At 29.6% G+C, this 27,981-nt stretch overlaps 1 protein-coding gene across 6 annotated transcripts; it reads right to left on the bottom strand.

Annotated features, from left to right (window-relative positions):
* Positions 1–229: 229 nt before the first annotated feature.
* On the bottom strand, positions 230–27,867 carry LOC130448963 (mucin-17-like). 6 transcript variants are annotated; one of them, XM_056786584.1, is made up of 13 exons: positions 27,610–27,867; positions 25,197–25,634; positions 24,678–24,913; positions 22,381–22,833; positions 20,927–21,999; positions 20,267–20,480; positions 18,617–18,826; positions 17,659–18,168; positions 16,354–16,690; positions 15,142–15,347; positions 14,002–14,469; positions 10,897–11,266; positions 230–5,314 (listed from the first exon to the last, which is right to left on the bottom strand). In XM_056786584.1, exons 2-13 carry the CDS (start codon positions 25,549–25,551, stop codon positions 5,274–5,276), a joined length of 4,473 nt encoding a protein of 1,490 aa, XP_056642562.1. In that variant the 5' UTR covers positions 25,552–25,634; positions 27,610–27,867; the 3' UTR covers positions 230–5,273. The 6 variants fall into 6 exon arrangements, with proteins under 6 accessions (XP_056642562.1, XP_056642566.1, XP_056642564.1 ...); XM_056786588.1 differs by having other exon boundaries at positions 18,617–18,814; XM_056786586.1 differs by having other exon boundaries at positions 27,571–27,801.
* Positions 27,868–27,981: the final 114 nt, after the last annotated feature.

Below are 27,981 nucleotides of genomic sequence, written 5' to 3'. Positions count from 1 at the left end.
TATGAATAAGGTTGGTTTCTCGATTGATTCTATATAGTCTTTTTAAATTTAGATTAAATTATATATTTGGGGTATACTGTGACTTTGGAAACATAACCTTGCTTCCAATGGGAATGTGCATATTTTCTCTTACAGCTGAATATATAGTTTTTTATGTAGATAGTTTTTGTAAATGTTAAAAAGTAATTAGAGTCGCGGCTGACCCGACCATTTGAAGAAATCAGATATATAATAACACAGGCTATTTATTGAAAAAACATTTACGCTTCACTGGATCATAACACAAAAACAAAGCAACGCCATATCAATAAAGAAATAAAATCGAATAAAAAAATCTTGAAATAAATATTAAGGTATTTCTATTTAACAATGTATAGTTTATAATCATCAACCTTTCCACAAATCTACAATTAAGAACATTACAAGTCAATTGTATTTTACGTAAAGAAACAAAAAATACTCATTTAGGCCAGTTTGTGGTATTGTTCAAGTCTATTTTTGATTGACTTTAATATCGTAAGAAACACAGAGTAGGACTTTTATGATTGCCAATAGATAAGTGATTATTTTTATACAGCATCAAGTAAATATTTATATATTTAGTTGGTTCGAATTTAAATTGACAATAATCCATATTTATATTACATTATTATGAAATAATGAATTCAAATGTTCAACACCTACAGCCATTTCATGTACAAACTATAAAAAATAATGAAAGATTCAGTGTTTCCATTTAGTCATTCCAATGATTAATAAAATAAAAATTTATACTAGAAACTAATCGGTTAATAAACTCATAAAGATTTTCAATGCCACAATTTATTGTCTTTTTTGGTCGAACCCTTATACTCTACCCTTGTATATTTAATTATTAATCTGATATTTGAAATTTTGTGTTTATAATTTTTTTATTAGCTTATCTAAATTATATAATTTTTTCGCATTATCTTCCTTGAAACGTCAACTAGGGTTTGTGGCTTGTAATTTTACATAATTTGTTTTTTATAACATTTATTGTTCGAAATATCATTATTTTTCTAAAATATTGGGAAGTATTACCTGAACAAATTGATTCCTAAGATTTCCTTTTTCTCACAAACTGGTCTAAATTTTACAAGGCTCCATGGTATATAAATAAAACAAATTACATAAAAGTACAACTAAGCTAAACAATAAACAATGTCAATCAACAACTGTACACCTATACAGTATGTTCCAAATAAACACATATTGGAAAAGTCAGCAAATATTTTTCCAGTATCAATATATTAATCTGTATTTTAAAATATTAAATTTCGAACATTGACTTTTTTTCTAAAAATATTGATATAAATAATCTATGAAACAAAAAATGTAAAGGTTATAGAAAATAATAACAGTAGATTTAAAGCAGCAGCTAGTGAATGTCAACATTTGAAAACAATCGTAATAAAGTATGTCAATGTACAAACTTTAATACCTAATTACAATCTACCAGTGTAAATTTCAAAAGAACGTATTGAAAACGAACACTTTTTGAAAACCTATTTATTATTTTTAAATGAATCTACATGATTTGTGCAATCAAATGGATCTCTGAATCATATTTATATCCAAAAGTGTTTTTTTTGCTTTTAAACACAATAGGTACAAATCTTAAAGACTTGAGGAAAAAATAATGCAATTTTGTGATAAAATTATAGGTGAAATACTGAAAAATGTAAATATCGTTGTTGATAATGTTTTCCAAGTTGATTTATTGGTCACATTTTTTATAACTAATATTTTCAATTCAATTTATTATCACTGAAAAATTCTCATTTTGTTTTTACTCGAAGTATACTTGAGCATCCAATTGAACAATAAAGTTTGTTGTAATTTATTGCCACGTTAAGTTGAAATTCATTTTGATATATTGGAATTAAGTTGTTTATGTTTTTGAATTGATATTTTTTTGTTCCACAAAATATTTTCCAATATGATAGATTTATATATGAAGGGTTTAGAAGCAAAAATAATTAAGTGACATTTCGGCGAAATGTCCTAAGTACAAATTTCTATTCACAGTGTTCAGTAGTTCCGTTTCTGTTTCTGCAAAAATTATTCAAGTGAAAATTGTGAGATGACGCCATCTTTCGACGTGTTAAGAAGTCTTATAAAGAAAATGAATATTTTATTTGGTAGTGATAACGCCTAAGCAACACCAATAGGTACTTTGTTAAGATCATTTACAAATCGTATTCGAAAATATAAGTGCTTCAAGTATTTAACTTTTTGTGTATGAATGACACTTGTCCTCTACATCAGCCAATTTATCAAAATGAGTGCATAATTTTCCACAAGAATATTTTTTATTGGTTAGGTTATGTAGTTGTTTTACTAGAAAAATGGAATATTGCGTTATTTTAGAGTCAAGAGGCAGATTGTGGAATAAAGTATACCGAACGAAAGTTACTCTAAAAATTCATTGGATGAAGGAAATCGTAGTGAAATTGACTCCAAGAATTTAGTGCATGAAAAATGTTCATGGTCAGAATTTCATTGAAGATGTTTTAAAACTAAAAATGTGAGGTATATTAACCGTTACACTAAAGAGAGGTCGAAAAGGGCAACAAAATGAAAACATTGGGAAAACTATATAAAGGAAGAAAGGTGAAGAGTATACCAATAGGAGAAAAGTTGGAAGGAAAAAACAATGTTCAAGAATTTAATTATAGCTGTCAATACGAATGTTCTAAATTCATAGAATAAGAAAGAAAGCATTTAGTTTGTGAATAGTTTATCAAACAAAACTTTAAAGAAAATAGCTGACTAATATACAGCACAAAGATTAGGCAACTTGACCATCGTATATGTAAATTATTTTTTAAAAAGCAATCGATGTAACAGATGGTCATTTTAAGGCAATCTGCAATAAAATTGACAATCATGACTTTGGAGAACAAGATAAAAGGTGTGAGATAATCCCAAAGAATAAGATATCGAAAGTCGAAAACAAAACGTGATAGATCATTGAGGCTTTTGCGTGATACAAAAGCCATTACTCATACAATCAGAATCCAAACACAAGATACTTTTCTTACGACTCAAACATTCGCAAAAAGTATATCTATGAAGGGATATTTCCATCGATAAAGACGAAATATCAGTAATGAGTCATCTGCCATCTAATGAAGAAAAGAAAAAGTATGTACGAATTGCATAAGGTAAAAAAGCAGCAGCATAAAACATTACCAATTTTTCTTTTGACAACAAAGTTTACTATTTAAGGCAATAATGTGCTTTGATCTTTGTTCTGGAATATCCAACATTTACATCTGATATAAGTGATGTCTGAAGAGGTTCTCAAGAAATCGGGTTGTGTTTCTGCTGCTTAAGTTGTTGGTACTGATTTTAATATTATAATATTTCTTATAAATTTTGTATTTTATTAAAAAATAAAAATTGGAAAATTGTTAATGTGTAGTTAATATAACACATACTGACGATTAATTTTTTTATACTGGATATTCTTACATGGAATTCAATAGTTTCTCGGTATGATTTTCAATCTTCTACTTATTTATCAAAGATCCTAAGAATACAATTCTGTTTCTACCCCCTAAAAAACAAGATGCCAGCTTAATATTTGACTATGATTAAAATATAACCAATACCTACTTAGCTAATGTCTTTTTTATAAGAAATAAAAGTTTATCTCCAAAATTGTTCATATTTCTCACTTTACCTGTAAATGAATTTCTTAATATGTAATGTAAACAGAAGAAATTTTCAGTTCTCACCAAACTTTGGAGGCCATTTTAAAAAAAATTTGCTACTTAGATCTTTTTACTTCTAAACTCTTCATATAATACAACACTATGTTGATTTTCAATGAGCCATATTACATACTATTTAATAAAAAAACCTAATACTTTATTTCATTTCAAATTTCAAATACTGTGTATCTGTTTCAAAAACAGCTTATAACTACAAACAATTACAACTATAGTGAAGAGAAAAATATATAAGCTGAAGTATTAGAATTAAAAAAGAGCAATGAATAAATTCAACAATTGATTAAACAAGATAGATCAGAAATCGTTCTTATTCATCTAAAATATCCAATACATTAGATTAGTTAGAACATACCGTTAGCGCACGCGCACATACATTTCATGTCACTCTACGTAAAATCACAGTAAACAAAAGTAAAATAGTTTGTATAATATAATAATATATATTATTTTTATGCCGTAGCTTGTATGGAAAATAACACATTTACAATGTACACCTCTGCTTGTGTAAGAACTATGCATTTTGTATATAATATATATACAATAAATTTGCTATCTATTTACAATTCTATTTAGTTGTTATAGTAAGGTCCATAAGGAGCATAATGTATGTTGAACCCTGGATTCTTGTATTGTAGACAGACACTCTCATCAATCAAATTTGTAATCGACTCAAACGAATTTGTAAAAACATGTCTATACCTTCAGTAGAGCTAAATACATAACACTAAAATAGATAGCACTTTATATGAAAAATTCATTGGATAAAGATTGATACGAGGATTTTTATAGTAAAACAAAATGAATTATACAAAATATCAAACAATCTTTCTAATCGAAAGATTAGAAAGAGACTATGATGAACAATCAAATTAGAATAGGTTGTAGACTTAAAAAAAAAAGAATGGAAAAAAGACCAAAGCACAAAGCAAACACCTTAAGGTATGAAAAAATCGGCTTCAAGTATTTTTGTAGAGAAATATAAATATAGTTGAATTTGTTATTCATCTAAAAGTTTCTATATTCATAATAACTTACTCCATTTCCAAACAAAATATTGAGTTTTATTTAAATAATCAAATTTGAAATAAAAAAGAACTTCCTTCAATAAATAGATGATTAGCTATTCTACATAAAATTATTAATAATTTATATATATACATTATGTAAAGTTTTTCAAACTCCCTGCAAATGAATGTCTGTCCATAATTTTAAAACACTACATTTTCCTTACAGACCTAACTAAGGTTGCATATCACAATCTGTACAGCTTTAGAGGTAAGGAGAAAAATTTTACTCGTCAGACTCCTCCTCGCTACTGTAACTGTCGTCCTCATCTTGGGTCTCTGACGAAGATGACGTCACGGATGATGATGACGACGACGACGATGCCAGATCGCACAAATAAGGGCGGTAAATGGGGTACTGGTATACATTTGCTTCTTGTTGCTGATGTTGCTGTAACTGTTGTTGGAGATTTAGGTGACTGCTTTCCCAGCAGTCGCTCCCATACTGTCACTTCACCTCTTTTTTACGCTTATTTTCAACATCAGAAACTATAACAAAAATAATGCATTTACTAAATAAATGTACTATGGATAAATTATATATTATATGACAAATTTATATTATTGCATTCGTTTGATAAATTAGCTAAATATCAATGGGAATTGATTAAAATGGAAGAATTCAATGTGCAGTACATTAAATGTATATACATCTCTACAAGGTCACACCCAAAGCCTCTTAATTTTTATGTCATATGAAATGTTTATTATGCGATGTTTCTCTTATCAAATTATGTCAACATAACTGTAATATGTCGGTGAAATATTAAAATACTTCTAACCATCATATATTTACACTTTTTAATAATAGTTATCCCATGTCATTGCTTCTTCACTTATTGAATCAGAAATTGCTAAATTGGAAGGGGAAGACCCATACTACGGCTTCCTGGATCACCACATTTATATCCTTGTGATTCTTATAAAAAAATTATTCTTATTTGGAGGACTATAAAAGTATTAGAGTTCCGACCGTAAAATTAATATTCCGTTTAAAGTTTTAAACGAGCGCTTAAAACATCCATTCCCATGGGAAATAGTGAATTCTACTAGTTTTCTTATTCTTAGTTACGCCAGTAGGAAATCAAAGTGTCTCTGAAGTACACGGATTCCTGGACATGTTGAATTTGATACATGTTATAATGATTTTAATTTATTTTTCAGATCTTTGATTAGTTTGCGATTTTTGTTTTTAATTTTAGAGCTTTGTTTTTATTATTATCAATTAATGTAAAAAGTATTAGTATGGTCGAAAGTTTGAACATGTGGCAATGCCAAAAAACTATTTTAAATATGTTTTTGAGTGCATAAGTCAAGAACGTGGAGATCAGTCAGAAAATCCTATGATTAAACGGATTGAACAATTAAATTAATTCTATATTTGATCATTTTTCGCGTTGTACAAATGGGAGATGTTTAGTTAAACGAGAACTAATAAAAGTGATGATGACACCAAATAATTTATGCGACAAATAGTGTATTATATGCCAATTTAATACCAACATTGGACTTGATTCAGAACAAACTGCGTCCATACCTGACTGAATGAATGAGACACTTCGGAACAGCATTTGTTTGCCAGAAGTATTCGAAAAATCAGGAAAACTAATCATTCTCTATCACGACAATGTGAGCTCTCACACATCAGTTCAAACAAAAACGTTTTTGAACAGTCAAAGCATCGAATTGATGGTTCATCCGCTGTACAGTTCTTGTATGTCATCCAATGATTTCTTCTTATTTCCGCAGATCAAAAATAAATTGCAGAGTTTTTTTACGCCCAAAGAAGCGCTTCACAGTTTTTAACTGTCTATCTCAAAAGTTAAGTAGCAACCCTCGTATTTGGAGAAAAATTAAGTTGATTCATGCGACGTAGTTAAATGTGCTAATTTGAGGATTCTAAAAATTGTGTTTTACATACTCTTTGCTCAAGTAAAAAACTAGTAATTATTCATCAAACTGCTAGTAAAGATGCATTGCTTTTCATCTACTAAAAACATTTCCCAATCCTGTGCTATTTTCTATGAAGAGATGAACACAGCATTATTTGAAAAATGCTTCACTCAGAAGCTCCTACCAAACATTCCGCCAAATACAGTCATTGTATTCGATAACGTATTCTATCATTTAGGAATAGTAAACAAAATTCCTAATATCAGTTTAAAAAGATTAAAAAGTTATAATTTCTAAAAATAGTGTTATTGAAAGCATCGGCAAGACTACCAGGATCTACCTTATTAAAATTGCCCCGTACGTTCAATCCTATAAAAATAGTTTGAAGTACAATAAAAGTGAAAGTACGCAAATATAATAGTTTACTTAATTCAAGTCCGGCAATGGTTAAAACATACGTCGAGATAAATGACGAAAGAAAATGAATATTCTCTTTTAGTACCTGTAAACGCCAATAATAATTAATCTTGACAAAGAATCTTTCTTATCAGATTAATACATTGGTAATTTTTTTTCTAATTAAATGACACAATTTATTTCTATAGGACCCAAAACAAAAACCCAATTGGCTCCTTCAAGTCCATAATAATTTGAACAGTTATAGAGAATAAAAAACTTCCAAATAGTTTTAACACAAGGAACGAAAGCTACAAATCAATATCAACCTTGATTTTCCTCTAAAGCTTCCCAAGTAGACGAAATCCTCACATTTGATACCTATTCCACCAATTACATACTTTCCACGCGCACCAAAAATACAAAACCCACCAATAGGTTCCCTCTAATTACAAAGTCCAAACGGTGAGATCAAAATTCGGTTCAAAGCTAGCAGTGATGGTGTTAGTATCCACAGTGTTCTTGAGTGTAAGCATATTTTATTTTAATCGTTATTTTTTATTTTCACAACTTACATTTTCTCTGTGAAATTCCAAAGAGTAGGCAGAAGGCCTTGGAATCAACCAAAAGGGGTTAATCATTGCATGGATTACACAAATTGAAAATTAGATTACTTAGAACAATGAATAAATAACCAACATACTCGTGATAATTACTTCAACGTGGAAGTCAAAACAAAACTTATATATTCTTGGTGTCTAATTGTCTTGATTTCAGGTTCTTCTGATTGAAAATTAAATTTCAAAACATATAAAAATTTACGTTTGAACCTATTTCGGTCTTTACTGCTGTACCAAAAAATGATACTATTTCATATCTTATTTCACGAATCAGGAAGGAAATTATATGAATTCTAAATCGCACGTGGTCTTAAGAACGTGAACTCATTTTTAGTAGTTCCTGGTAATATTCTTTCCACGTTTGTATGATTTTTTCAATGTTCTTCCATTCATATTTTCAACAAAATATGTGACCTGCTGTTTTTGTGTTTTCATATTTTTTAATGTTTTGTAGAAGAGTTTTTTATTTGCTTTGAATCTTCTATTTTTTCTTAAAATTTTTGCCATTCTTCTTTCTTTGATGTTTTAATTAGTTCTTTGGTTTTTTTCTTTTTTCTTTCTATATAGAAACAGAGATAGAGAGAAATGCTTTATTGTCAAAAACCTGTTTTTTAATCAAAAAACAAATAAAATAAAATTCAATTTACAAATATGATCTTAGATAACGTGGGAAGAAGTGTAATTGGGCGATAATTCGATGCTTGATTTTTATCTCCTCCTTTATGCAGAGGTATATTTATTGCCGTCTTAAGGTAAGGTGATTTAATATACAATCGGGCAGACACGAAGTCCATCAGTTTCAGATGAGTATAGGTGGAGTCATCGAATATTTTATGATGTTCCTCTGTTCTATTTGATATGTAATTTTTTGCGCTATTTTCTTTTTATTTACTTCGTTTTTTATTTCCCTCGACCACCACGATGTTTCTTTCACATTATGTTTTCTTCTATATGTTTCACATATTTCTATTACAGCAATTGATATATTTTTAAAGTAAATCCTCGATTCTTCTACAATTATATTTACTTTTTCTTTACAGTTTCTTAATTATCTCTTCTTGATATTCTTGAATGATATTTTCATTTCTTAGTTTGTATGTTTTGATAGATTCATATTGTACTTTATTGCTGTATTTTATTCTAATAGTGGTCACTGCTAATTTCTGGTCTTAGCTTTTCTCTTGTGTCTTTTATTATATTTTTATGTTGTCGTTTTATTACTACACAATATATTATTGATTTTCGGTTCTGCTTATTACTTCTCGAGTGTATTTGTGGATATATTTAAGCTGAAAGAACGAATTCGTCATTATCAAGTTGTACATTAGGTAGAAATCCAGCATTAATCTCCTGTTATTATTCTATTGCTTCTGTTGGGTTTGGGTGTTATGCAGCCAACTCTTCCTGTCGATCTCTTACCTTGTGCTACTCCACTGTATATTAATAAATTGTTTTTGGCCGTATTTTGCCTACCTTCTCCCTTATTCATTGTTTCTGTTATTTTCATTATATCAACTTACAATTTTTGAAACTCCTCCCAATTCTATTTCTTTTCCTGTAATGTTTTTGATATTCCATGTTTTAAGTTTCCATGTTAACGATTTTTTGATCCCTTATTTATTTTATCGCTAACCCGATGTTTTTCCTTTATTCTTATTTTTAGTTAATGCAAGTTATATCATTTCTGTTTTTGTATCATCTTTGTCATAGTTATTTACTTATTTGTCATTTTCAATTTTTTGGTGATTATTTTATGAATATTTTCTTTGTCATTATAATTATTATCATTATTCTTAGAGTTACAATTATTACCATCATTACTTCTGTTATTTACATCATTACTACCACCCTTAATATTGATATTGTTATTATTGTTGATGATAGTGTTATTGATTTGATTTACAATTTCTTTGTTTGTCCCTTACTATTAACGCTTATTACCATTGTTACAATGTCTAAACCTATTCTTACACTTTGATTTATTATCTAAAGAAAACTTTTCTTATTATTACTGTCTTTTTCTTAATCCCTTTTCTAATTCAGTTTTTTGAAACAACTTTCTATCTATAGATCACCATCATCTAAGAAATAAGAAGTTGAAGAAATTTATATATATATATATATATATATATATATATATATATATATATATACAAAAGAAATTGTAAAAAATACAGAGGTATAACAATAACAAGCATACCAGCAAAAATAATGACTAGAGTAATAGAGAAAAGAATAAGAAATAAGGTCGAAGGCACTGTAGAGGACTCTCCTCAATGTGGCTTTAGTGGAAAGAAACTATTGAGATAAAAGGGAAATGGGAAAGAATAAAAGCGTAAATTAGAGACAGGAAGGCATGGGGAGAAAAGTATATGCCATGATCACAGTCATCCATGGTAATCTGGGTTAGGATTAAATAAAGAAGAAAACAACAAAGGAAAATTATTTTTTGTGATTAGAACAGATTTTTATTTTGATATTCATGTTGTAGGTAATCCATTGATTAATATAATTATGCAAGTTGTCAATGTCAAATCATATTTTGATAAAGAGTGAAATGGGTCAAAACGTCAATGTTTTGAAATATAATTTCCAATCCAAAGCGGCTTAAAATCAAGATAATTCAGCACCTCATTATAAGAGGGTAAAATTAGCTACCCTTACTTTATTTATTATCAAATATTTTTTTGAGATTTAGTTTTATAACATAAAAATATTATTCAAAACGACCATTTATTTGGTAGCATTTATAAGCTTGAAGTTTGGAGGCTGAGGCATAAAATGTATCCCCTATAATTACAATTCATACAATAATTTAAAACACATTTTAAAAATGTGCTCTATAACATTATAGTTTTTTCTGAATTTTATGAAGGACACAATTGCTATGGTGACCACTATTCCATGATTGGATTGTAATTGAAACAAAAATTACCCAGGATATTTTTGTTTATTATATTTTTGATACTAAGTAAAAATGTACGATTAGGAAGTATTTTGAAATAAATAGGCATTTTAATATTCGTATTCTATAAAACTTAATCTAAAACAAAGATGGGATAATAAATGAGGGTTGCTAATTTCACCCCCCTTCACCCAGTTACAATAAATGAAATATATTTTTAGGTAGAGATTTAACTGAAATAGAAATTTATTCCTTACCAGCACTCCTCGTTTTTCTCCTTAAAGCATCCGTTTCAGATGATACTTTAACGTTATCGCCTTTGCTTCTTGTATTTTGCGCAGGCATATTGCTTCTTACCGACCTTCTGGTACTAACTACCATCGCACTGGCTTTTGTCGATGTCACCATCGTCGTCGTATTATTATTAGCAACAGTCCCCGGCCCCAATTTGGTGATTTTTGAATTTTTCGCTATTAAGTTCATATTAGCCATTTGAGTATTTACAGTTAACGATGATTTTCGCATTTTTTCTGTTAATGGCTCATCACTATCTGAACTCTCCTCTTGTACTTTTATCTTCTTTACATTATTTACTTTTGCAGTCTCGTTTTGACGCAAAGGTTTCGTCTACAAATAAATAAAGAGTTCTTTGAATATTTGAAGCATATTTAGTAAAATACGATTTTGGCAATATACCTAACATCAAAATTTGTTACGAAATTACAATAGTACTATTTATTTGAAAATAAAGTAGAAACTGATATTGTAGGAAAGATATTTAACAAATGTATAATAAAGGGTTTAACATAAAGAATAAACAAGGATTAAATATCGTGTGTGCATCAATTCACGCTTGTCACAGTCTGGTCATGTTTTGCATCTTATTTCTGATTTTATTTTGGAGCTATATTTCACTGAGTTTAAGAGATAGCTCATATATAGCATGAATAGGATCTAAAAAAGCTTGTTAAAGATTAATAATTATGTCCCAAGTGAGAGTTGTTAAGTACCCCAATCATTACTTGGATTTTGATCTCTTCAGGGGAATTTTGGATGATTCTTGCGATATGCTTTATAAAGAGAAAACGTTCTCCTATAAAGGATGCGAAAGGTACGATTTTTGTTGTTCTATTGTGCCAACAATATACTCGTGAGCATTAAAAAAATGTGTAAGGGCGTAATAATAAATGATAATATGCAAGCACAGAGTAGGCATAATATGAAGAATAGACCATAAAGGAAAAATAAATACCTGAATTCAACTTATGAACAAGTATTAAAACAATACTTCTAGAGATAGTGTAATGTGAGCTTGCTGCACACAAAAGTAATGCTTTGACACCATTGGTTTATTTGTTAATTTTTAGAACGCACTCATATCATCATGGTTATACATCAAGCCTCAAATCATGAAGACTTCGAATAAATTATACATTATCATCAGTGGATGGTGCATGAAAAGGGAAAATAAAGAATTTTTAAATTCTTTTAACTAATGAGACCACTTTGAGAAATAATGAAAGCGTTGCATAATATGTGTTATATAGTTTGTCATTGATTGCGCAAAATCTAACATCAACGCTATTGAAGTCTCAATGTGGTGTGACATTGGAACTGTTGTAAGTCTCTATTTAATTAATTACAGAGTTCTTTGGTTTTCTTCTAAACTGTTTGCCTGTTTTATGAGATTGCTTTGCAATTACGACAATGCACTCAATTTTGAGGATTTTTCATTTTTTATTATAAAAAAAAATGCTCTCCATCAGCCACACTAAGTATTACACCTATAACAGGTAAGATGGGTTGTGCTATTGCGCACCAGCTGGGAAGCAGCCAATGAGAATTCGCTCTTAAAACGACATGCCAATTTGAAACAATTGAATTGAGTATATGATGTAAAGACTACAAGGTGTGCTATTGCGCACCAGCTGGCTCTTGGCTCTTGAGAGATGCGCAGAACGAGTCCAAAATGAGCGCTCTGGAAGAGCACACCTTGTAGTCTTTACATCATGGGTTTAATGCAACAATTGATGCTTTTTCTAACGAGACTGAGTTTATTCAAATCAGTTAAGTTGTTTAGAAACTATAGCAGTTTATTTGAAAAAAATATTGAAATATTTCTTTATTTCAATAGATATAACTTGACAAACAAAAATTACTTAAGTGAAGTTTAGTTTTTTTAAATAGCATATATTTTTAGCTAACGTTTAAGAAGGCGGTAACGCTATTTAACGATCATCATGGAAATCAGAAATTTTCATGGTCTTCTTTAGGTACTGTATTTAAGAGAAGTCTTCTTCAATCAACACAACAGTTGTAGCACACTCTTTGGGGGCAAGATTAAGACTTAGGCGAACTTTAGCGTCCATTTAAAGTTTTCATCAAACTACAGAGGTAGGGTACATTAACAAAATAACTTTAAAATAAAATTTCCTGTATGCTAGCGTCATCAAACTTCACTGAAATAACATTATTTCAGATTAAATCTTATGCTGCATTAAACGTAAGCCAGTAAAAGGAACCTAAATGTTCTTTCATTAAAAATTTCAACTAAATAGCAAAATATAAGTTAATTTGCTGGGTAATGTTCAAATCATTATAATTTTATGAAGTTTGTTAGTTTTAAATGTTTGAGCATAACATAACATGAAATAAAGGCGACAAGATATCTGAGAAAATTGTTTTATTCATGCTGTTATGGAATAAATGTTGGATTTGTTCATTTATTATATTGTTACATAAGATGAGGTGATAGTGAAGCTAATACTGTTTGTCAAACATTTTGAACCAAGTAACTACTCCCAATAACATCGAATTTCTCAGTTTTGCCAATGTCTTCTCTAATATTTGTTAGAAGATAATCAAGAATATGGGATGTTTATGATTCACTATTGTATTTTATTCCACAATGCTATGTTTTAGTGTTGCCATAAAAATTGTAACAAATCCTACAGACAACACAGCAACACCGGAGACTAAATAACCTCAATAATTATTAGGTGATGCCAATGAAATAAGCATTCCTTTAATTGTTTCTTAAAAAGATGATAACAGAAGTTATAAACATAATTATACATTCCCTTCATTATAAGACATGATAAATGGATTAACAAAGTCCAAACCGTGAATTTTTAAATAATATCAATTATATTACATCTCTATGTCAATATTATTATGCATTATTTTCAATATCCATGAGCTACATCATCCAGCAACCAGCTACCACATGGTAGTTGGACTAAATTTGTAAAAATACAACTGAGAAGTACCATAATCATGTATTGGCTACCCATGTTATATATCACAAAGTTTGAGATGATTATTAAATTCCAGTAGAGTTTTAATAATAAAAGTTAACTTACCACCGAGTCAGTCATTTGGCCAGCATTAGTATTATTCGTTCCACTAACTGTTTTCCGTGACTTCTTTTTTATATCTTCCAAACTCTGATTTGAACTATCAGATTCGTTCCTTTTCCTTTTGGTATTCGGTACTATACGCGATGTAGTATTCTTAGACACAGGTGAATTTAATTCAGGACTATTGAGTTTAGAGAGCGCCCTCGTTCGCACCGAAGATCGTGTGGCAGGACTCGGAGAACTAGGTGTTTGATGATCATTGGGGATTTCTATAAGTAGCTGTTCTAAGAGGCTCTTACTTTGTTTACCATTACCAGGTACAGTACTGGTAGTAGAACAAGAGTTACTATCTTCATCAGAAATTGTAGGACTTTCTGATCCAGCACGAGATTTCTCGGGATTTGAATAAGTGTACAAAGCAGGTGTTACTCGTACAGGGAGTGGCTCCAAGTCATCTTCATCTTTTTTTACCTGAAAATGTGATCGATGTTAGATATAATAATTTGATTAAGAGAAAAATGGTGGTATTAAGGAGTTTCAGTTTTTTGTTTTTAAATAAATGATGTGATTAATAATTGAAGTTTCTTTAAAACTGACTTACTAATAAGCAAATATGTAATATAAAGAACTAAAATAAACATATAAATAGCTAAAAACACAATTAAAGTAACTGAGACTGTGAGACAAATTACAAAAGCTTAAGACATTTCTAATTTACAGGGTCTGTAATAATAATCACTATCAAAAATAAAATATTTTATTATATTCGATGTAAGAATAAGATATCAATACGGCTTTCTCAGGAGGGATGTCGCATTATTTTGATTTGAACATATTTAGATTTCGTGTCCGTGCGAAGCGTGTTACTATGATATAAAAAAGAAAAGAACACATTCCCTTTTATAATTGAACTTTTCCGTCAATGAAATAAAGTAAATATCAGTGTAATGGACTGTTAATAACAATGCTTTGTTCAAGTTAATTTCAATTATACCAATAATCAAGAGCATTATGCTTATACTGTTTTTTCAAATATCAACTCTACCACACTACCCTGTACAATTGGATCAAAATTTATTTGAAATATAAGATAAGATTTTTGGAAGCAGTAGAATAATCACATTAAATTCGAAATTAACCTACCTTAAGAGGTATAAGATTTCCATCAACTTGCTGTTTGTTGTTTGGAGGTGATGGTGAGTCTAAATCAGCAGCAAGTGCCATTACAGTTCCCTGTTTGAGACTATCTTGCAGAGCACAAGTAAGTTCGCAACATTTTTTCACTGCTAGATCTTGATGGCATTTGTTTTCATTAACATCATCAACATGTCTCGTATCAGTTCCACCATCTGCGAGATTAAAAATCAATATTTAATTGTGGCCAAAAAAAACCAAAGTGTACACTTTTTAATATATATTACTAGCTTTTGAATACTTTTTCATCTTCGAGAACTGAAATTATAGTACAACAAAGTACAATGTAAAATGTGTATAAAAGTATAACATTAAAAATTACTCACATTAATTAATTGAGGATTGTGGTATCATGAATCTTAAATCCTATGAATTTGATGGTTTTTTTAAAAGAAACATCAAAATTCAAGACACCTCACTTCTCAATTAATTCATGTAATTAATTTTCAATATTGTTATACTTTTACTCCTTTTTAGTCCTCGATAATGAATACATGTGTATTAGAAAAACTGGAATATATATTGCAAAGGGTACACTTTGTGTAATTAGGCTAATTACACAAACAAGCACTTAATCATAAACGACTTGAATATTTTACTCCAAACTTAGGTTACTTGTGCAGAAACGATTTTGGGATATAAAAGGCGAAATATGCAATCTATCTATATCTATCATGCAATAGAGGGGAATGACAATTTGAAATAAATTGTCTAGCTTAAAGCTTGGAAGATATATATTGAATTGAATCTTAAAATTCAAAAATCTATGATATTTAGAGACCAATAAGGGGTTTCAAAAGTCAGATTCTATCTATTTCCTGAACTAGTTAACAGAGATTACTCGTTTGCTTAGAGGGCAAACTATTCCAGTAAGGAATTAAAAATTCATGACCACTTATGAAAGACCCCTAAAATGACCTTATGAATTATTTGAATGACAATTCCGAAACTTCATATTCTAGTTAAACAAGAAATGTAGCTTAAACTGATTGAAGCAACTATTGCTCAAAATATCTAAAATTAAGTGCATACCTTTCATAAATAGTTTTATTTTGTCTAGCCCTTTAAAAGTTTCCCCATTTTTCATCTAGTAACTTTTTAGAAATAATCTATGATTTTTGTTTTACTGAGAAGACCAATTTCATTCATAATGAGACTAACCTTCTAATCTATCACTGTCTCCATTCAATCCCTCCATCTTGGCGAGTTGCGCCTCAATGTCCAGCATGTTAGGCACTTGTGTCTTTGGAGGTAAAATGTCGGCATGTGGACTTTGACTCGCTTGATTGGGGGATTTTTCACTGAGGGCATCCATACTTTCAATCCCACTATCTTCACCTTGATTACCTCCTGAGGTTGGTGACCTATTGCCTCCTACAACGCTCGTCACGACAGGTTTATCAGGTAAATCAACAGATTTTCTATTAGGTGTATTGCATTTATCTGGTTCGGGCGATTTTTCTTTTAAAGGAGCAGTATCAGGTATAACTTTGGCTACCTAAAAAATATAACCTTTAGCATTTGTCAAGAGAAGTATTGAAAAGAAAACTAGATATATTAGAAAACTACATTAGGTTAGAATCAGTTGATATAATCTTAATTATTTGTAAACTGCAAATTTTCTAGGATATACAAGCTATAGTTCATTCATAAACCAGCATGAAAATAAATCAAGCAATTGACCAAATTCCATAAGCATACTTAATATAAGTTTAAGAATGAATCATTCCAATTGAAAATATGTACCTTATGAAGATCTGCATATCTAATGTTAAAAACATTCATTTCATTCTTAGCCAACGACTCTGACCACCCCGATAATTCCATTTTTAACTTTTCAAAAATAGACGACCCTAACCTCGTTCAGATACCTGCTCTATGATGAAATACTCAGCCGCATTAATGAATAAATTATAGTAAACTTTCGCTTAATTCTGTACCCAATATATTCAACAATATCTGAACCTAATTAAAAATTATATACTTGTTTTTGATAAACAAAAATATTAACCTTTAGGTTTTCAATAAAACTATCCTAGATAAACTTTCGTTGGTAGTGATATATTTATTCCTGAAAAATTCTTTAAATCTGGAAGTGTTATAAAAATAAGATGCTTTTGTAATTCGACTTTTTGATGACACTTGGGGATTGAACAATAAATACAAAATTGTAGAAGAAATAAAAGTATCTCAATAACTAATGAACTGATTTTTAATTATGTCAGCTATTATTTAAAGAATGGTGAAACATTAGTGTTATATAATGCACTAACTAAATTTCTCCACAGCACAGCATGTACAAACAGGAAAATTCTTCCTAATTTTTTTAAAATCAGATTTTTTCTGCGGCATTGAGAAACAGTAGAAAAAATGAGAGTGATAAATTTAGTACACACATAACATGATGGGTTTGAAGCAAAGAGTACTGTTAAAAACTGAATTGGAAAATAATAGACAAAAACTTACTTCTGGTGTATCTATTCTAATAGGATCTGTACTAAGATGGTTGACAATTTCAGTTCGATGCGGTGGTCTTGGGATACCCCTTTCTCCAGTTCCCTCAAGTAATCCTTGTTTGAATTTTGCCTCCATATTCATTTCTCCAGCAGTAGGTAAAGTTACTGACTTTGTCTGCAACTTTTCACCAAAACTTTTGTTGAAAATCTTGTTATTTTTAATAGCATCTCGCTTAAATACATCTTTGAATTTTACTTTGTCTTTTCTCAGTTTTTGTGGCAATCCTGTGATAGTTCCAACGTTTGTGGAACCTAAAACTGGTTGGTCATCTTCTGGTTGCTCAGACTGGCTTAACCTTCGCTTCTTGTCATCGGGTATGGCGTTGCCGTCAAGAAATTTCTTGGATTTTACCAATTCCGAGTCACTACCTCGCCGTTCTTTCTGTTTTTCTTTGTAATGGTTATGTATCACAAATTTTGACTTCAGATCACTATCCTGGGACAGACTAGCAATTAAATCCTACAATAAATGTAATTTGTTAAATATAAAATTGAAGTTAAGATAGTATTATTCTTCCCAAAATGGGAGCTACATAAAAAAATAAAAGTGATTAGCTAAATTTAAAAAATATGAATATTAAACAAATGTTGTGACTTTTGGTTCTGAAAGCCACAGATATTGAAAATGATTTTGCCACATTTTTTCGTTTTTTGTAAAGAAAAATTATTTTAGAATACTATTTAATTAAAGAGGCCTTGTTGGCCATATCATGTATAGATTTAGTTTTCTTTCCTATAAACATAAAGCAAATAAGTATGAATTCGTAAATAAAAACTTAATTGAAACTTCTAATAACACATCACCATAAAATTTATTTTAATTACTTATTAGAAAAAAACTTATAAATTAGAAAATTTTTTTTAATTTACTTTATCTTTTTTTTGTTATACTTCAAGTAACATCTCACCTTATGTTCGTTATTAGCTTTCAGTTTTTTCATTTTTTTCTGTTCTATTGTAGCAAGCCTTGCTTTAATTTCAGCACTAATAATTGAAGAAGGTACATCCATCATCAATGAATTGATATTTCCAATATCCTCTGTGGAATTCATAACACTATTTCCTTCAGTGGTTTTCAATTTGATGTGATCCTGATTTTTTCTAACCTGTAATGGCAACTATAATTGCATACAATCTGGACACTCTAATTTAAAACAGATCATAACAAATTAAACATTAAATGGGTATAAATTTAAATTTGTATGTAAATAAAGACATCTTTAATGACATGTTCATAAATTTATAAAAGGTTTACAGTAATATACCAATATCAATACTATGGGAATCTCTTGAGAATACCAACATTAAACATATCATCACAAAGGCCATCAAGAATTTATATTATGATATGAATTCTACAGTAAAAATCGAAAATAAAGTATCAGAATCCATCACAGTCATCAAAGGCGTGAGACAAGGGTGCTACATCTCCTCAACACTTTTCAAAATATATGTTTCAAAAGCTCTAACAACTTGGAGGAAGAAATGAAAAGGAATGAGTATCCAACACGACGATGACACTTGGGTTATACATTCTTTAGTTTACAGATTATCAGGTAATATGTGCAAACGACAAAGATGACATGCAAACTAAAAGAAGAATTTAGAAAATGGGGACTGCAGATGAACTTAGAAGAAAAGACATGATACTTGTGTATAAGAGAGGATACAATCGACATACAACTAGAAAACAATGAATTTGTAGCGAGATGTGGGAACTATAAATATCTAGCAGTTATTTTTGTCAAAGAAGGGACAGATCATACAGAAATAAAATGTAGAATAAACAGAGCCAGAACAATAGCTAAATTATTAAATGGAATACTAAAATAGGAAAAAAGAGAATCTACAATTCAATTATTAGGAGTATAAGGATCGGAAACGTGGAGAATGAAAGAGCAACTAAAGAAAAAAATAAGTCATGGAAAAGGAAACGTTAAGAAGAGCAAATAGAATGTCAAAATTAGGGGAGGAAAGATCGCCAACAAAGTAATGAAGTGGATCCCACAGGAGAACGGAAAAAGAGGAAGACTAAGATTATCACAGATGCATGGAATAAAAAATAAAGTGTACTAAATCTGAAAGATAACTGCAGCGACAGGAAAGTGGCAATTAGGCATTGGACAACGTCGTAGGAGTGTGAGTAAATAATTATACTTGAGTACAGATTATTAGTTTGTGTGTTTCAATAAAGTTTTTGCAGAAGACATCTACCTCAAATGAATCATTAAAGTGAAATATAAAAGATTCCATTATTCTGAATATAAAAATAAGAATTTGATATAGAAGACTAAATTGATATGAATGTAAATCAATTTTCAATAAAAATGTAGACAGGAACGAGTCAAAAAATATATGACAAATACGGCACATGAAATTTCAGTATATAACGATTTTTAGGAGGGAAACTCACAAGTTGTAAATTGGGTATTAAAAATAATTAGAAACTTTAACAATAAACTTTTTGATAAACTGAACAAACACTTTAATTATATTAACAAATTCAAATATTCTATAATATGTAATAATATTATTGACAATTAAACAACTATACTTACTTTTAATTTCAGAGGAGTACCATCAGGATTTACTTTATTTTTATTTTTTATTACAGCGGAATTCCTCCCTTTCAGTGATATATGAAGTGGAGGTACTCGAAGCTCTTCAGCTGCTGTTATTAACGATGACGATGCTTTTTTAGGTTGTTGGTTAACAAAACTAACATCCACCTTATATGCCTGATTTATAGGCTCTGATTTCTCCAGCTTTAATCTGTAAAAAATAATTTAATTCTGTCATTAGGAAATTTAATTTTATATAACTATCAGGATTATATTTATGGTGGACTCTGGATAATGAAGAGCAAAGTATACTTTTGTCATTTCACATAAATTATCTAAAATATCTACTGATAGATGTACATAACATAAAAGAAAGGTTTTGTCTGAACATACATAAGCGGACATTTTGTCGTCTTAAAAAGAAAAGATAAAGTTTGGGCTTGAGAATATTGTACCCAAAACAGTGAAAATATTGAAAGCATTGGCAGGAGTCCGCACTCAAAATTTAGAATATTCTCGACTGAATAATACCACATAAGCTGTCAGTTAAATCCTTGATTAAAACTTATATAAAATAATAAATACAAAGTAGGAAAAAAGTATAAAGAAATTCACAGAAACAATACAAATCTTTAGAAATTATAAAGTTTCACTCACCTTAACTTTATTTTCTCAGGTTTTAAAGCAGGTGAATCTCTACCCCTATCTCTCGGTTTTGAATTTTTCAACCTTACAGATTTTGATGTAGTATCACTGGAACGCGTCTCGCTATCGCTCTGATCGGTAGTCGTATCGGGTCTAGTGGTCGAACAAGTATCTTCGTCAGACAAGTTAGCCGGTGAAGGCAATCCTGTGAAAACGTCTTTCAACTCTTCCGTATCACTTTCTCCACTTGACTGTGGTTCCAATTCTCCCGTCAGAGGATTGATGAGAAATTTCCGATTATCATTTAACTGTAAGTCATCAGTTGTAGATATAATATTTGAATGAACGGCAAGAAAATCCTCTGGTAAATCAGGTAGAGGGCTATGTGTGAGTTCTCGTTCGAGACTCGGTAGCAGTTCGTCCAAATCATCTGGTTTTAGATCTGTTAATGTTGGAGTTAAATCAAGTAATGAGTTACTGTTATTTACAAGAGAATCCCACGGTCTAGATATAGCTACAGAGTATGGTGGAGGTGAAGGCATATTTCTTAAACTGATATTATTGAAACTATGACTGGAACTTGGCAAATCTAATGCATTTGCTACGGGAGAAGCTACAGAGGCAGGTTGTGATAATGAATTGATTACATTTTGAGGAAAATTCTTTTTTATTTGTTGAGATAAGTAAATAGGTGGTGTACTTAATTTCAAATGAGTATTGTTAACAGGCTGATGTATCATATTTGAAAGAGTACTTCTTTGAGGAGTAGTTTTTGTCATTGGCATATTTGTGACTGAAGAAGGTGATTTTACAAAATTTGAAGAGGTAACCGTTTTGTGAGTTAATTGATGTTTAACTGTTGATACGATATTTGGTTGAGATAAGGAATTAACAATATTACTAGAAACTGAATTTTTAAGTTGTTGTGATGGAACCGTGAGCTGTTGATACATATTATGTTGTAGAGGCACAGTTGCTGATTGTGTTCCATGAGATACAGAAGTGTTTTGGGTTAGCGAACTATTTGGTAAAGATGAAGATATGGTATTTATATGGTGATGCCCAGTAACAGGACTCTGCTTGATCTGAAACAATTAAAAAATCACAACTCGAAACATCGTAAAAATATACAGACAATAAATTTATATCCATTTTATCAATTATAACAAAATTATCACAGTAAATAGATTAATATTTTCAACAAACATTAAAAATAAAAATTTCCCTCAACCATTGAATCCAAAAATTAATTCAATAAATTGGTGTGTAATAATGATGAAAAATTTATACTGACATATGCTACAACTAAACAGTATGTCAAATATCATCAATTAATATGAATGGAGAAATAAAACAAATACACTTAAAAATTTGCGATAACTTGTTTGAAATGTTTAATATAATTGCTCACGTTATTTTCAATTGTGCAAATCACTTCTCCAGAATGATAAAGTGTGAAAACTTACCATTGTAGATGACAATGTCCTGTGGTATTGAGGAGGCGGGGGCGTCTTATTTACCATATCTGTTGTACTCGTCATTATGGTGCTATTTTGCCTAATGGAAGTATTTGTTGATAAGGCGCTTGGTGATATTGAACTATTAACTAGCACATTAGCCTGAGTAGTATTTGTCAACAAAGAATTAGAGGGTGAAGAAGAAATGGTGCTGTTGCTAGATTTAATTGGGAAGTTTGATGGCCCCGAATTTGTTGTAGTAGTTGATACATCAGATGATGAAACCATAGTCCTGACAGGCATTGATTTTTGAATGCATGCGCCAGAGTTGGAGGATTCCTTTGCTCCATCATTTTGTAAAAGATTAACAAGAAGAGGGCTTGATATTGTTACGGGAGGATGTTTTGCAGGATATGGAGGTGGTAATGAGTTAAATGGAGTCTCTCGATTACTATGGATTGCCTGTAACAACAGAATAAAGAGAAGTAATTATAAATAAAGCAGTTTGAAGTAATAATTGAGGTTACTTTAAATTATAATCATATGGGACAACTAGAAAGATGAGAAAAATTATTTTTCAATATACAATTTTAGTTTGTATCTATTGAACTATGAAAATATTATGATAAACGCCAAATTAGAACAGAAACACCAAATTATTATATATATATATATATATATATATATATATATATATATATATATATATATATATAAAATTAGCGCATATAAAATTTTGACAATAGGAAATATAAGTGTTTTTTTTTCAATATTTTTAATTCACTTTTTACATAACTATAATTCTATAAAAAATATATATTCCGCCAAAAAACTCAAAATAATTTTTAAAATACTATTAAAAGTATTGATTAAATTTAGTATGTTTTGAACACAGTGATTTTTCGTAGGCTCTATTTTTTTACTTCAAGTGTGACAGTTACTTTATTCAGATTTGAGGTTGTAATATCGATAAAAGCCATGGAAAAAGTAGATAAACCGTTTTATAGGTATTAAAAGGACACCAGATAGTGTTTTTCCAAGTTCCAAGACATGCGGAAACAAAAATGCAATGGTATAAAGTTATGAGAAGAGATGAAGTATCTTCCAAAATCATGTTTGCATTATTCTGAAGATCATCTTATTGTTAGTATTTTGTTATTTCTTAATGGCAACCTAATTATCAAAAGTAATCAAAGCCTCATTTAAAGAACCATATATAGGTAGGTTTCTTGAAGTACACCTTTTATTTCTCTATTTGTAGAATACTAACTTATGAATTGATTTTAGGAGGATGACATAGAAAATTATATAAAATAAAGATTGTGAAACAGAAATTAAAAAAGTTGTCCCTCATATATTCCATTGCTGAAATATGTTACCACCAAAAAGATTGGCACTGACAAATGACGCTTTCCCCAAGCTCGCTGATAAAAGTGATATTTTAGAACTGAGTGAACCCCCACAAACAGGTGATTATGAAGCATTTTGCAGCAATTCTCACATTGATATTTGTAAGGATTATGAAATGACACCAGTTCTTCACTAAAAAATATTGCAATGTCTTCCCCAAAACTACATTTGACATAAATTTCAAATGAAAATTATTTCTAGGTGTCCCAGCTGATAATTTATTTATTTATTCCCATTTCACAAAAGCACTTTCTGTCATCATTGTAGATGATTATTAATGTTAAAATAATAATCAAAATTTAAAAAACTCCAGGAAAACAAAAATAGACAGATTTTTTTTCAAACACAACAAGCACTCTGTTTAGACCTCAATAAATCCAGGAGTGTTGTTTGGTGTTATGACCAATGAGGATGTGTTTATTAAATTTGAATTTGGCTGCTCATATTTTTGAACTCCTTAATTGACCATTTTTGTGAATTTAAACTGCATGCATGTTTTCTATTAAATATATGATCTTTGTACACTTAATACAGATTTTTGATATTAATGGAATAAGTAGCATAATCCAGCCACTAAATTTCTATTATTGAACTTGATTAATATGATATTCTATTAATCCTTAGATTAGGACAAATTCCAAGAGTATATATTAAATGAAGCTTGGTTTCAGTTAGAGCTTTTAAATAACAAATTTCTTTTAGTAAATACTTTGAAGTCTATTCTTGGTGTAATAAGTTGCTTAAGTTCCATTCAAAGGATTTATTACTTTTCTATTATGTCACGATTCAACTGATCAACTTAATTGTACACTTTAAAAATGAATCTTTGTAGTTTTGTAACTTGTTTTAAAAGGCTATACAATTTAAACACATAAATTCTAGAATTAAACAATTACCTGGTTCATGCTAGCAAAAGGAAATGGGCCAACAAATGCCTTATTACTACTAGACACATTGTTGGAGGGTGCTGTATTAGCACCTACTTTTGGTACCACTGAATCTGGGGGACACACAACATTTGGTGATTTAAATTGCACTTGTACATTGTTGCTATTAGTAGGAGATGATGTAGCATTCGTTTGTAGAAAATTACTTAGTTCAGATTCATGATGACTTGAGCTGCTACTTCCATCTGAAACAAAATTTTTGAAAAATACTTATGTTAAAATACCTTAATATAGGTTTCTAATTAATTAGAAAATCCAATAATTTTGATAAGATTACATTTTTATCCTAAAAACAGATAGATTCAGAACTTCAAATAATGTGATTCGTAAAAGTATTTTTAGGACACAATTATAAAACTTGTTATAAGTAACCCAATAAAAAAAGGTTATTTTCTCAATAATCATTTCTATTTGTAGTTGAATTGAATTGTCTAGAAAATACTTATTTTGTAAAGAGATAAAGCTCACCTTGAGATGTCCTCAAAAATATTTCTTGAGGCTCTGAACGTCCACCTGTAGCTAGCCGCAATGATACCACTTGATCCCCTTCAACTTGAACACTAAGTATTCCAAGAGCCCTGAGATGTTGAGAACCCTCATTAGCTAGTTGTCTAAGGCGTAACGCTGCTTCCCTAGGAATAGACAGCGTTACACGCACAGAGTTCCAGGGCTCCAGTTTGTGAACTTTCACTGATTCACCCAAAATGTTATTTAAACTGTCCACCAATAAATTCAACTGTGTAGGGAACCTGGGATCGGACAGGTCCCCTTCACAGGTTAAAATAGTAGATAGTTCAATTTTGCCGTCACTGTTTGCTGCCATTTAAAACTGGCATGATGAGCCACAATTGTTCTTATTTATATTCACATACTGAATAAGAGCCATCCAAAGCACATTTTAGGCACCTAGCAAAAAGAAATCATTAGTAAATTGTTTACATAATCTTTTTATATATTATTACATGCACATTAAGCATACAGATACTTAAAATTAAATTGCCTATGGGAAATAAGAATTTTGAATGTACAATCTTCAAAAACCTTTGCTAATATAAATAGTTTAATGACTTAGGCTTTATAAAAGTTTTAGTACAATCTCTAAGACTTATTGAACTATGCCATATCTTCGTACAGGTTTTAAATTCTGAAAATATAGAATGCATTTTTTATAAGTATCTACTATATTAGATTAAGAATGCTTCTATGTGCCTTTAAAATAATGTCAACTTTCAATATATATTATATAGTAGACAGAGATGCTATTTTCACTGAATAAAACATGCTCTATTAAAAATGCCATATTTCAATAAAAGAAAATATATCATATTTGATAAATCTCAATTGAATAGAGTATTGTTTTTAACGAAAATAATTGGTATAGAAGAAAAGGATTCACTAATTGTAAAACACAAATATAGGTATAACAATTAAATGGAAACCTCTGTACATAAATAAGTGCTAATAAGAACACTACTTAAAAACTATTCCAGAATATAGATTCAATCAAGTAGCTAAATTGTAAAATTTCAGGACTGATCTAATGGTGACACATACAAAATGATATTTCAGATAAACAGAAGTCAATCAACTTTAATTTCATGTCTTAAACTATGTTGGCTCTTACATAAATTGATGTAAAACAAAAAAGTCCTAATATAAGTTTCTATAGTCAAATATTTTATTATTGTAAAAGATACTTTAAATGGCATGTTTATCGTATGAAATTCTAGTAAATTTTGGATACAATAATCATTTATTCAGGAATATTGATAATTAGCAGAAATATATTTGACTTTACCATACTGTCAAAACTTAAATGTTTAAAAAAAGGTTCTAGAAGTTTGTTCCGATGAACAGTTTTAAATAAAATTCCCATGAAATTAACATCACATTCAATTACTTGTGACTGTTGAAAGTATTCAAAAAGCTATTATAAGTTGCAATTTTGATTTAAACTTGTTACACTTGTATACTGGGAAATAGTTAATTATTTTTTTCTAATTTGTTTTAAATTATTTAAATTTAAATGTTATAGAAATATTGCATTCAAGATTTCTGTTTTTTATTCCTTGTAGGTGCATATAACTTTAAAGAGACAATAGTGATTTCAGTACTTCATAACTACAATAAATGTGAATAAATTTATAAAAAATAAATACTTATTAAAATATTTCATACTATAAAATATTTTCCAGGTCCAAAATGAGTGTTAAATTTTGACAAACAAATAATTATATTATCGAAATGCACTAAAAATGTTCAAGCAATGTCCAAATGCTTAAGTGTTGATTTTAACTTTTTTTTAGCTAAACAAATATAATCTTTAGTAATTTGTACAAACTGACCTTTTATAATTTCAAAGATTCAATTTTCTTAAATATACCTAAGTTACATAAGTTTAAGTTGTAGGCTGTTACAAATAACTTTTAATACATTACAATGAAATAGTTGATTTTTAGGCTTACTGTTTATAAGATTGTCATGAACGGACATTACACTCATTTTGCATACACAAAGATAATTTATAAGAGATAATTGTAAGTTAATCTTCATGAATTGCACGTTTACTATCTCAATACACATTAAATCAGTAGCTTTGATCAATTATCGAGCAGTAATATAGGAAAATAAGAAAATGGATATGATCGCAGCCATCTTGTTTCTTTGACGGGGGAGTGTTATTCCATGTGTTCCAATCGTATTTTCACAGTTCACGAATGAATTTACACATTGAAATTTTTAAAATCAAAGAAATATAGTTATATAAATTCACTCTGCAGAATGTGCACACGTCCTCTCATACACAGGTGGGAATATTTAAGACGGAAATTGATTTGCTTACGGGCAAGAAACATTATATACCCCATTTTATGTGACATACTTTTGACACTCAAATGAAGAATCCAGTTAAAAAGTCTTGATTAACACTTTTATAACTAAACTAGGTGGTCACTATACTGTACAATTTTATGTAAAAAGATTGTATAAGCACTCATAATCTTATTACAAATAATTAAACGCTTTCAACAATAACAACTTGACGCCATTCGTCATGCGTAAACTGAATGCGCACAAAACTAACATGAAATCGAACCATCACGGAAATACATTTTTGACATTTAAACATTGACATCAAATGAGTAGCTTAACTAGTCGTTCCAAACATTCTAGAAAATTACTCATAAAAATAATTACTATTGATTTATAAAAACAGTTACTTTTTTCTATTAAAGAAAAATTTGAAAGACAGGAC

Source organism: Diorhabda sublineata, chromosome 9 (assembly GCF_026230105.1).
Source record: "Diorhabda sublineata isolate icDioSubl1.1 chromosome 9, icDioSubl1.1, whole genome shotgun sequence".
NCBI classification, from domain to species: Eukaryota; Metazoa; Arthropoda; class Insecta; order Coleoptera; family Chrysomelidae; genus Diorhabda; species Diorhabda sublineata.
This window is presented reverse-complemented; position numbering and strand designations above follow the sequence as displayed.